The sequence below is a fragment of the Aegilops tauschii genome, chromosome 2 (genome assembly GCF_002575655.3).
Source record: "Aegilops tauschii subsp. strangulata cultivar AL8/78 chromosome 2, Aet v6.0, whole genome shotgun sequence".
In the NCBI taxonomy this organism is placed as follows: Eukaryota; Viridiplantae; Streptophyta; class Magnoliopsida; order Poales; family Poaceae; genus Aegilops; species Aegilops tauschii.
The window spans coordinates 15,990,916-16,002,720 of record NC_053036.3 but is presented as its reverse complement, the minus strand read 5'-3'; the positions used below and the strand labels follow the sequence as shown (position 1 = coordinate 16,002,720).

Here is an 11,805-nt window from a genome sequence, read left to right as displayed (position 1 = left end):
AACCTAGAATTCGATGTGCAAGTCATCCACCTGACATGAAGTTGGCACACGTACGTGTTACTAAAGTTGGCTTTCATGACACTAAAGTTGGTACCTAATGCACTAAAGTTGCACAGAAAATATTCGTCTAAACATATCTTTGAGGGTTCTAGTTTCGAAGTATCATCTTGTAGCACTAAAGTTGATTGCTACAGCAGCAAATTAATTAGCTACAGTAGACAACATAGCATAACAGTATACTAACAAGGAGTTGGCTCATGTAGCGGTAAAGTTGCATTTTGTAGCACTAAAGTTGGTTTAAAATAGCATCAAATTTGGTTTTGAAAAAAGTTCATAGAAACATACCTACACCGATCTAGTTTTGAAGATCATGTCGTGAGACGGCCAATGGTGAAAACACCACGACACAACACAAGAGCATTCACAATCAACGAGTGCCAAGCTGAACACAAACCTTGACTAGGAGCTCCACCAGAGAAAGTCGAAACAATTAGCAAGTTGAGGAGGAATCTTGCGCCATCAATGAGCAAAGATGAACCGAGACAACACCAAGAGCACGAAACTGGCCACAACACAACGGCTTCCATGAGAGGGTCTTGAGCAAGCATCAACCAAGACGGTTGAGCACCAATTGGTGGGGGCGGATGAATGGCAGAGAAGGACTCACAAATGTCGCCTTCGGGAAGGTAAATGATGTCTATGGACGACATCATCAAAGGAGTTTCGTCCGGAGCCCATACCGAGCGGATTGGGAACAGCTGAAGGACCACGCCCCCAAGAAGGGAAGTGACACGGACATGTGCCACCGTGGTGAGCTGATGTTGTGTCAGCAAGGATTTCTCCCAGAGTAAGTACCTGATCCAACCAGTGTCAATGCAGCAGGTCGAAGTAGTTGCAGTGATTGCAGGACGACAACAAGCGGGCCACCATCCAAAGGGAGTCGACGGGGCGGTGGGCGAGTCTCGATGGAGAGAGTAGGAGTCATAGGAGGTGATAGGGGGAGCATGCGAGGGGGCGCAAGAGGTCACCCGAGCAGTTGGATCTGAGGGAGTGTATGCCGCAGCGCGGCAGCCGGCAAGGTGCGATGTGGGGGAGTGGGTTGGGTGGAGGCAAGCAGGTGGGGTTGTGATGAAGCCACGTACTAGAGCCACCAACGTGGTGGGGATGGGCGGATGTCAGCTAAGGAGGATGGCGAGCGCGTCAGTGAAGCAAGGAGCTGTGGCCCAGATCGGGATGGCGGCCATAGCGCGCTAGCCATCACATGGAGGATTTGGGTACGGGAGGCACTGCTGGTCCGAGTCGATGGAGCGAAGGCGGGGAGGACACGAACTGGATTACCGAGGTGGAGGAGCACGAGCGTGGAGCGCGCACCCGCATGGCCTGGCAGGGAGCCTGCGCCAGGATGGATGCGAGCGGCAGGCCTCTAGGCGGGGCACGCCAGCCTGCAGAGGGGAGGCGGCGGAGGTGGAAAGATCCATTTGAACAATGAGATGACCGAAATGAGATATTGGAACCCCAGAGTTCCACATCCTTTTTTTTTTCTTGAATGAAAGGGATGACTCCCCGATTTCACTAAGGAAACCAGATGTTTGAAGCTACAACCAAAACAACACACCACCAAAAGTTTCATATTCTAGTGCCTTTGGATCCACCAAACACAATTAGTGGGCCTAGCATTTTTTGCAATTTGGCTTGCCATGACGCATGAGCCTCAGCAGGAAGAATGCATGCGCCGCCAGAACCGCCGGACCTTCCGCGTTGCCGCGCGCGCATGTGGTGCAACTGCATGCTATCCCACAACGTGGGCCTCCTCGTGGCCCTCGCGCTCGCGGAGAAGATAAGCGAAAGATCCCGTCGCATGCACCACCGATCCCCTGCGGTTGACTTGTTGGGGAGCGCGCACGTCCTAGACCTGATCTCTACCGATCGATCGATCGATCTGTATAAATTCCATGGCAGCTCGCGAGAGAAGACAACAAACCCCAGCTAGCAGCTGAGGACCATCGGCCGGCGAGGCGAATGAAGATGGGGAGAGGAGCCGGCCGCGCTCTGCCGCTCGCCATGGCGCTCCTCCTCGCGCTGCACCTGCACGCCACGCCGGCGTCGGCTGCCCCCAAGGCATGCAATGCAACCCTCCCGCACTCTCCATTCCCATCTTGCTACCACTTTCTCTGTCGTGATTTCTTGCACGCACGCAGTCTTACCTGGTGATCTTCGACGGGCCGCCGCCCTCTCCGACCGGTCTGGCCGCTGCACTCGGCGGCACGTACGTAAGCTCCATTTCTATAAGTAATCTATAGTATGCTTGTGTGCACAAGATTAATTAAGCTCACACGCCTAATTAATTTCCTAAACATTGCATGCAGGGTCGACCTGATCTACTCCTTCGGCAGCATCAAAGGGCTCGGGATCCAGATCGACAGCCTTCTCGTACCAGTCCTCAAACGTACGCCGTATATATTATTTATGCATGATTCGATCGTGCCATGCATGTTTACACCACTACTCTGGCTAGCTACTTACAGTAAGAGGGTCTTTCACTGTATTACTAGTAACTGTTATTTTCTCCTGGGTGGGTGCAGTGCTCAGCGGGGTGGTGGCCGTGATCGAGGACAAGCTTTATGCGGTCCAGACAACGCGCTCGTGGGAGTTCCTAGGGCTCCAAAATTCTAACGGCGAGGCGCACGACGTGTGGAAGAACGTTGGCAAGTTCGGCGAGGGGGTCATCATTGCCAACGTCGACACAGGTACGACAAATATATCCCACCCTCCTATCCTACATGCACATGCTTCAAGTCTCAGTAGGTGCTATATTCGTGAGATCTTACGTGAAGATCCGTGCAAAATTTTCTTTTTAGTTTTAGTTTTTTTTCTTACATGTTATGTCACTTGACTTAGACTTCGTTATGTCTCAGTTCAATTATCTGGTCTTGCTATTTCTGTTCAAAAAATAACTAGAAGTATTTGTAAGTTGATGCAGGTGGTCAATAACCATCAGGACTGATAACTAAAATCCGTCATGCAGCCGTAAAATGAGAAATGCATTGTTAGACGACTATGAATAAATAAACCTCTCCATGCTTGGGGAAAACCCCTTTTAATAGAAAAAAAGATGGCCATGATTATGAATCAAGTAAAGGTATAGTCGCTTCCTTAGTTTACAGACATCGTGTGAGTGCATGAGGTTTCGCTTTGACCTGCAGGGATTCTGATAATGAGCACCCCACGACTCTTAATTACCCATTTGACGTGCATTAAAAAGCTGCTGCATGCTCCACGATAATACTTGAATAGTACCACGCAGAATCAAACCCTGCTGGCACCATCACGATATGCTCCCAAACACAATCAAACCACGGTACACAGTAACATGCATGCAAAACTTGGCACCTATAGTCAACTAAAGTTTCACAAAGAGATCGACTAATACACATGAAAATTGCAATGTTACTTAGGACTAACATCACTTCTGACCTGACCTGACCTGATGCTCATGTGCTTTCTTTTCGCACGCATGTACGCAGGTGTATCGCCGATATCTGCAAGCTTCAGGGACGACGGCACCTTGCCCAAACCGGCGAACTGGATCGGTGGATGCCAACCAGGCTACTCCGGCTGCAACAAGTAATTACCACCAATATCCATCATCGAACACACATCTCCCGCCGCCCATATTTGTATTTACGTAGTGTCTTTATTTTCATTCATGATTAATCTTCGACCATCCATTTGACCAGTAATATAGCGGTTAATTATACGCCGTCAAATTAAAAAAATTATACCGTTTGAAACTATATTTTCACTATGAATTGCATGCTACTCCCTTATATTTCTTTACAGAGGGAGTATAAATTTTGTGACACATAATTCAGGTTCTGTTGTTGATTAAAGTTAGAAACTTCAAAATATCAGCTGGGTGCTATTTTAAGTGTCAAAATTTCTTTACCATAGGGTAACGCTATTCTAAGCATGAGTGTAGAATAACTTATTCTACACCCCCCAGTAAAACTATATACAAAATCTAGTAAAACGGTGTATAAAATATAGTAATTAAGAAAATGTATTTTTTACTACCTAAGTTTGTAATTTACTTCATTTTTATGAAAATTACTATATTTTCCAACCCGTTAGTGCATTTTTCGTTGGAGTACTTTCCAAATTATTTTCTTTCCATTTTCTACTTGCATGCATTAGTACCCTCCACGTCCATTGATTACAGATTGGTTTCCAGGAATAATGCATATATATATATATATATATATATATATATATATATATATATATATATATATATATATATATAGGCATACAGCAAATAGAGACGATGTGAATAGCTAGCTAGCTTTAATTTTCAGGAAAAAGAAAAACGTAGCATCCCACTGACACTGTGCACGCATGCAGCAAGTTGATCGGCGCGAGGGTTTTCAACGAGGGCATCAAGGCAATGAGCGAGCAGAACGGCGAGCAGGTGAACCAGACCGAGGTGAACTCGCCATGGGACTACGAGGGGCACGGCACGCACACGCTGTCCACGGCCGGCGGCGGCTTTGTGCCCAATGTCGGCGCCTTGGGCCACGGGACGGGCACGGCCAAGGGCGGCTCGCCGCGGGCGCATGTGGCCTCGTACAAGGCGTGCTTCAAGGAAGGGTGCTCCGGCCTGGACATCCTCAGGGCCATACTCACGGCGGTGGAGGACGGCGTGCATGTGCTCTCGCTCTCCGTCGGCTCCCCCGCCTCCGACTATGCCACCGACACCATTGCGATAGGAACTGCCTACGCTGTCACCCAGTTGGTCGTCGTCGTCGCGGCGGGTGGCAACGATGGCCCCGCGGCAGGCTCGATCAGCAATGTGGCTCCGTGGATGCTCACCGTGGGCGCGAGCACCATGGACAGAACCTTCCCCGCCGATGTCGTCATCGGTACCAAGACTATCACGGTAATTAACTTGCTTTTCCTTGATGTGATAACAAAAACCTATATGTATCTGGTATGTACTACCTCCATTTTTGTTTGAAAGTTCCAAGCGTATCCCTAGCTAGGTCGACAATTTAGTGAATGTAACATGAGTTTATATCAGAAAAAATGTACCATTAAAAACTTCAAATGTTGTATTTTCTACTGATATGTAAATTTCGTGGAATACAATTTGCATTACACTGATTGAATTTGGCTATCTAAGGATACGCGTAGGCCTTTTAAAGCGAAAAGGAGGGAGTATGAATTGAAAGTTGATGCCTGAAATTAATTAATTAATTTGCAGGGACAAAGTCTATCAGGCAGCACCGACCAGCCATGTGCGATGATCAGCGGGGAGAAGGCCAATGCCGCAGGCCAATCTGCCGCCAACTCGTAAGATCATTTGTCTAGAAAGTCAACTTCTAAGATCTCGTTGGGATATTATCTTTACAAAAATCAACTATCAAGGCATTTCTAGTACCACCAATTGTTGGTAAGATGTGGACGCATGTTGCTTGCAGGTCGTTGTGCGTGCCTGGCTCCCTGGACCCTGCCAAGGTGAGGGGGAAGATAGTGGTGTGCACCAGAGGATCCAACGGCCGAGTGGCCAAGGGGGAGGTGGTGAAGGACGCCGGCGGCGTCGGCATGGTCCTCTGCAACGCCGCCGCCAGCGGGGACGACGTCAGCGCCGACCCGCACATCATCCCGGCGGCTCATTGCTCCTACTCCCAGTGCATAGACATCTTCAACTACCTCCAGTCTGATCCGTAAGCTGATCAATGTCATCCTTAATTGGTTTCATATATAATCGTACATCTTGTTTATTTCATTAATGGTGATCACTTCTTTGAGCAGATCACCGATGGGTGCGATCAAGACGAGGGACGCAGAGCTGGGTGTGAAGCCATCGCCGGTGATGGCAGCCTTCTCATCCCGTGGGCCCAACACCATCACCCCTCAGATCCTCAAGCCCGACATCATCGCGCCAGGTGTGAACGTGATCGCCGCGTACAGCCAGGAGGTCTCGCCGACGGGCCTGGCTTCCGACAGCCGCCGTGTCGCCTACATGGTAGAGTCCGGCACCTCCATGTCGTGTCCGCACGTGGCCGGCATCGCCGGCCTGCTCAGGGCGAAATACCCGAAATGGAACCCAAACATGGTCTATTCCGCCATCATGACCACCGGTACGCAATTCCGCTAACATTTCACACCACACAAAATCCCATGTGCTTAAGTAATAACTGTTTTTTGTACAGCCAACAGGGGAGGCAACGACGGTGTCGGGATCCGGGACGAGACCGGCAGTGCCGCCACGCCCTTCAGCTATGGCTCGGGCCACGTGAACCCGGTGAGGGCCCTGGACCCGGGCCTGGTGTACGACACCACGACGCATGACTACCTCAACTTCATCTGCTCCTTGAGGCCCACCGACACCCAGGGCCTCCTCCCGGTCTCGCTCCCGCTCCCGCTTGACATACTCTGGACCCTGCTCATCCGCGTGTTCCACGGCACCGACTCCAACCCGTTCCAATGCAGCAAGGGCGCCAACCGCCCCGAGGACCTCAACTACCCGTCCATCTCCGTGCCCTGCCTGCCCTCCTCCGGCAGCTTCACCGTGAAGCGTAGGGTGAGGAACGTGGGCGGCGGGGCGGCGTCGTACACCGTCAGCATCACGCAGCCGGCCGGGGTGACGGTCATTGTGGACCCCAGCACGGTGAGCTTTGACGGTAAGAATCCAGACGAGGAGAAGCACTTCAAGGTGACGTTTCAAGTCTACGACCCCGTCAAGGCTGCCAACTACGTGTTCGGCGGCATCGAGTGGTCGGACGGGAAGCATCACGTGTGGAGCCCCATCGTGGCCACCACCAAGTGCGGCTAGCGTTTGGAGTCGATCGGTACCCGGAATAAATTGAGGGATCACATATTTAACACATGCACATCACATGTTTGTATCATTGTATGCTACTCAGGTTGTGTGATTGACAAAACAGAGTGCAGTAGAAATATGGCACAAACAACCATGTGTTTCGCTAATACAAAGATAAATGCTTCTGAGAGTCATGCTCTGAATTATTTTGGGAGAACTTAACGTGCTATATATCTTGCCTAAGTTTTGTGTTTGTGGTGGTGGGGTGGGGCTGTGTGTTCAAAAGAGCAAAAAAAAAGTTCTAGATTTGTAGAAGTTTAAAAATCTGGAATATTCAAATGTTAGAAAGTTGAAAATCTTGGAAGTTCAAACTTGGAACTTTGAAGGTTGGAAGTATCGTGTTTGCGGTGGTGGGGTGGGCTGTGTGTTCAAAAGAGCAAAAAAAAAACCTAAAAGTTCTACTCCCTCCGTTCCTAAATATAAGTCTTTGTAGAGATTTCACTATGGACTACATGCTTCTGAGAGTTCAAGCTCTCAATTATTTTGGGAAAACTTACTGCCTATATATCTTGCCTAAATTTTGTGTTTGTGGTGGCGGGGTGGGTTGTGTGTTCAAAAGACCACCCAAAAAAAAAACTTCTAAATTTGTAGAAGTTTAAAAATCTGGAGTGTTCAAATGCTAGAAAGTCTAAAACCTTGGAAGTTCAAACCTGGAGCTTTGATGGTTCGGAAATTTCCGAAATTTACAATTGCATGAATTTCCTTCTGAAATTTCGTCGAAAGTTTGAAAACCTGAAATTTTCAGTGCAGATTGAACGATGTCAATGTCGTCCTTGTACGACGTTCGCCAAATGGAGATATCGTTTTGCGTTCACCCTTTTTTTTTTAAAGAAAAAAAAGACAGTAGTTGGGCCGGCCCATTGGGCCGAATAGATATTGAACGGTGTACTCGAGTGGTGTGTGATCTTATCATCAGCATCCCACTCACTCCATCGTACGGTGCGCTCCATCGTCGAAGGGATAACGTCCATTCCATCCTCGCGCGCGCGGTCATGGCGTCCACCTCCTCCTCCCTCGGCGCCATCCTCCAGCGCTTCCCGCTCCTGGCGCCCCGCCCCGCCTCCCGCCGCGCGCCCACCGCCCGCCGCGCCGTCGCCAACAAGATCTCCTGCATCGGATGGGTACGTGCCAAGCCTCTCCATCTCTCGGCTCAGCTGGCTGGCCGGCGCTGACTGACTGACGCGCTCGGCTTGGGACGCAGGACCCGGAGGGCATCCTGGCGCCGCCGCAGCCGGGCCACATCTCGCGCCTCGAGTTCCGGCGCCGCCTCGACAGCGACGCCGACGCGCGCGCCGCCTTCGACCTCCAGGTCAAGGAGGAGCAGGAGCGCCGCCGCAAGGAGCGCGAGGTACGGTAATTCATTCATTGGCTGCAATTCCGTCCGTCGAGCACGTCCCCTTCCCTTGCCGGCCTGAGCTGAGCTGACAAGATGACACGGCGTGGCCGCGTGAGTGCAGGCGCGGGTGATACCTGAGACGGACGCCGGGCTGGTGGAGTTCTTCCTGGACACGGACGCGCGGGAGATCGAGATCGAGATCGGCAGGCTCCGCCCCAGGCTCAACAAGGGCTTCTTCGACCACATCCAGCGCGAGATCGCGCAGATCAAATTCGCGGTCACCAGGACAGCGGTCCGCACCAACTGCTTTGGATACATTTCAACCTGCTTCCTCTGCTCCGTGTGGTAAAATTTGTTCCAATTGATCAATTCCAGCCTGATTTTGATTTCTTCTGTGTGCGCGCGCAGGCGAATGAAGACAGGCTGATCGAGCTGGAGGCGATGCAGAAGGTCATCGGGGAGGGAGTTGGTCAGTGAACAAAATCTTAACTCCATGACACTTGCTGAATAATAATCCAAGCTAGGTAGATAACTTCTCTGTATCTGTAACTGCTGTCCTTGCTGATGGTGCAGAGGCCTACGACAAGCTACAAAACGACCTCGTGACGGCCAAGGAGCGGCTCACCAACATCCTGCAATCCAAAGATAGGAAGAAAACTGTAAGATCTGAAACAACAAGGGCTCAAAAATGCTGTTCACTTATCTGGGAGGGAGTATGTATGAACCTGCTGAGTTTTTTGTAATTGTGAATCGTTGTTGCGCAGCTGCTCGACATGGTCGAACGGAACGAGCTCAACATGTCCATATTGACGCTTCTCGACGAGAACATAGCGAGCGCCAAGACGAGTAACCAGGTGATGTGCTGCCCCTGACCTCTATAAGGAAGGAGAACCGAATAAATTAGCAATGCTTTGGATCTTGATCGTGTGCTTCTTTCGCTACTATTTATTCTAAACTTGTGTGTTTGTATTTACTTTTCAGGAGGAGGCTGTGGCTTTCATGGAGGATGTGCGCTCCTCTATGCTGAAATACATAACGGTATAAATTTTGCCTACATACGGCGGTGAGCAGTTATCTCTGCTCTGGTACTGGAGTCGTCTTCGGCACATGGTTGTTGGAATTAATTCAATGGAGCTGTAATTCACAAGGCCATCTTGTGTGCTGTAATTTTGTTTCGGTTGTATTTAGTTGTCCTGTTTCATATATGTTGAAATTGTGAGTAGCTTTATTGGCAAAGAGAAATTGTAAAGATCATATATACTTTTACGGCTGTACCACAGATATATACAACAAGACTGATCCGCTTTCCCGGTTTATGTCTCGTACATTGACATGGTTTGCTGAATCTGCTGGTGTTTTATTACAGTGAACATGTACATAGGTACCGCCTCTGTAACCAAATATAAGACGTTTTTGCAGTTCAAAGTATATAATATGGCGGCACACAACAACTTGAAGATTTGTACGGCCAACCAGTATACATCTGGATAATATGGAATTAAAAAGGATGGCAGCAACTAAGAGGAACCTTTCACACAGAATTCTGATTATTAAGTGCTACAAAATGTCACAACACAGCTACACCAAATTCAGCCACCATTCTCAACAGATACAACAGGCCGAACGGATTTATTTAGCACAAGGTACATAAACTTGTGAATACCAGATGAAATCCGAACAAAAGCACAAACAAGCAGCACCGAGGGCAGGCGGCAACAGAAGCTCTCAGTGTCTCACTTGGCCGAAACCATTAGTTGCCAGCTGCCGGCTTGAAGTCGATTATGAGGACTTTCTCCGTCGAACCCAAGAAATCAGTTGCAAAGTCGACGTGTGCTGGGTGGTAAACGTACTCCTTGACTCCCTCTGTGCTTTCAAAGGTGGACTCGAAGACGTGTGTGAACCCCTGATGCATGTTCTCAATGCTCACATCGGTTCCCCTGCATACCAAAGAAAGAAGAGAAAATTGAAGCTTAAACTATGCAATCACATGGCTTCCAAGCCAGCGGCCGCACAGGGAAGAATCGCAGCCGAGGCAGGCAATTCGTCGAATACCTACCGGGCGCAACCCGAGCAGCTACAGCGACGGCTCACCAGAAAGGCGGCAGCGGCAGGAGGTGCGAGAATCGACAGAGGGGTTGGTGGCGGTGAGATCAGCTGCCGTACCAGTGGAAGGCCTTCATGGAGGGGACCTTGTCGACGAGGCCGGCGTAGCCGCGGATGAGGCCGTCCAGCCGCTCCGGGGTCACGTCCTCCTTGAACTGCACGATGACGAGGTGCTTCACCACGCCGCCGCCGCCGCTCCCGGCCGCCGCAGCCATCCTTCCGGCTTGCTTGTGCTGAGGTGCCGTCTCCTCTCCTCCTCGCTTGCTTGCTTGTCTGCTCGGCGGTGGCGTGGTTTCTTGGTGAGCTTCAGGCCACCGCTTTGCAGAGTTTGGCCTGGAGCGAATGGTTTGACTGCGGCATTATTTCACCCAAGGTGTGAGCGGATCTGAGATTCTGGGGTTGGTGCGGTGAGAAGTGGACCGATCGTGGCAGCGTGGCATGGGACTCGCGGCCCACGAGGGCGATCACGGGGCACAAAAAGGAGGATAATGATTGTGTGGGGATCGGATGCCTGGTTCACCTCTGGTGATCTAAGGAGCCCCTTGGACATCCTATTTGTTCGAGGCTTCTCCTCCAAGTGGATAGGTTGGGTTGCCCAAAACCTAACCTGGACTCAACCATCGGTCCTCCTCCACGGGGTTCCGCGGCGATGCATGCCGTGTCATTGGGGTCATAGGCAAGGCTCTCTCGTCCTACCTGGTCATCCTCATTGCAGATGTTCTATAGCGTCTCATCCAAAAGAAATATGAGGACGACCATCTGCAGCATCCCCTATGAGACGACATGCCCCGCCTCGTCATCTAGTATGCAGACGACACCCCCATACTCATCTGAGGCTCTCCATCTGCTACATCTCACCAGAGACAAACTTTCGACATATTATAGAGTGTAACCGGTTAATGATTAAATTTGGGAAGAGAACCCTGATCTCCACACACATGAGCTTGGGAGACGCTGAGGTCGCTGCCCAAGCTCTCGGCTGCAGGTTCACCTCGTCCCCCAAAGCTACATGTGCTTCCTCTCTCCATCAACAAGCTTGGCAAAAATCCACCCCTCATTCATTGCCAAGGTGGACAAGTATCTCGCCCGCTGGAAAAGCCCATCTGTTGTCTTCAGCCGGGAGGTTAATCCTGGTCAATGTGGTTCTAGTATGGGACATTATTTTTGTGTTGATGACCACACTAGTACATGGAAATTGTTGCTCCCGTCACCGGACCATTTTGCACCGAAGTTCACGCAAAGATCCCCCTATACTCATGTGGCCATCAACAGGGTGTGCTAGAGGTGGTTATCCATGTTGAGAATGGATCTGTAGAAGAGGAGGCACACCACAATTGTTGTACTAAAAGTATACGTTGGGGGGGGGGGGGGGGGGGGGGGGGGGGGTATACCGAAAATTATACCGAAGCGGAACTCAATCTCTAATGGGTTAAGTGGAACACACCTCCCTATGCTCGAACGGAACGGAAAATGCAGATTCTAC

At 50.3% G+C, this 11,805-nt stretch overlaps 2 protein-coding genes across 3 annotated transcripts; one reads left to right on the top strand and one right to left on the bottom strand.

The window, feature by feature from the left end:
* Positions 1-1,850: 1,850 nt before the first annotated feature.
* Positions 1,851-9,535, top strand: LOC109770965 (subtilisin-like protease SBT5.3). 2 transcript variants are annotated; one of them, XM_020329678.4, is made up of 16 exons: positions 1,851-2,118; positions 2,199-2,266; positions 2,367-2,446; positions 2,583-2,747; positions 3,525-3,624; positions 4,402-4,936; positions 5,261-5,349; positions 5,478-5,723; positions 5,812-6,140; positions 6,213-6,715; positions 8,085-8,231; positions 8,341-8,511; positions 8,628-8,688; positions 8,793-8,878; positions 8,984-9,073; positions 9,201-9,535. In XM_020329678.4, the coding sequence occupies exons 1-16, from the start codon at positions 2,020-2,022 to the stop codon at positions 9,261-9,263; spliced, it is 2,832 nt and encodes a 943-aa protein (XP_020185267.3). In that variant the 5' UTR covers positions 1,851-2,019; the 3' UTR covers positions 9,264-9,535. The 2 variants fall into 2 exon arrangements, with proteins under 2 accessions (XP_020185267.3, XP_020185266.1); XM_020329677.3 differs by lacking the exons at positions 1,851-2,118; positions 2,199-2,266; positions 2,367-2,446; ... (5 more) ...; positions 5,812-6,140; positions 6,213-6,715 and adding an exon at positions 7,788-8,004.
* Positions 9,536-9,737: 202 nt separating this feature from the next.
* On the bottom strand, positions 9,738-10,717 carry LOC109770966 (stress-response A/B barrel domain-containing protein HS1). Its single transcript, XM_020329680.3, has 2 exons — positions 10,383-10,717; positions 9,738-10,156 (listed from the first exon to the last, which is right to left on the bottom strand). The coding sequence occupies exons 1-2, from the start codon at positions 10,535-10,537 to the stop codon at positions 9,970-9,972; spliced, it is 342 nt and encodes a 113-aa protein (XP_020185269.1). The 5' UTR covers positions 10,538-10,717; the 3' UTR covers positions 9,738-9,969.
* Positions 10,718-11,805: the final 1,088 nt, after the last annotated feature.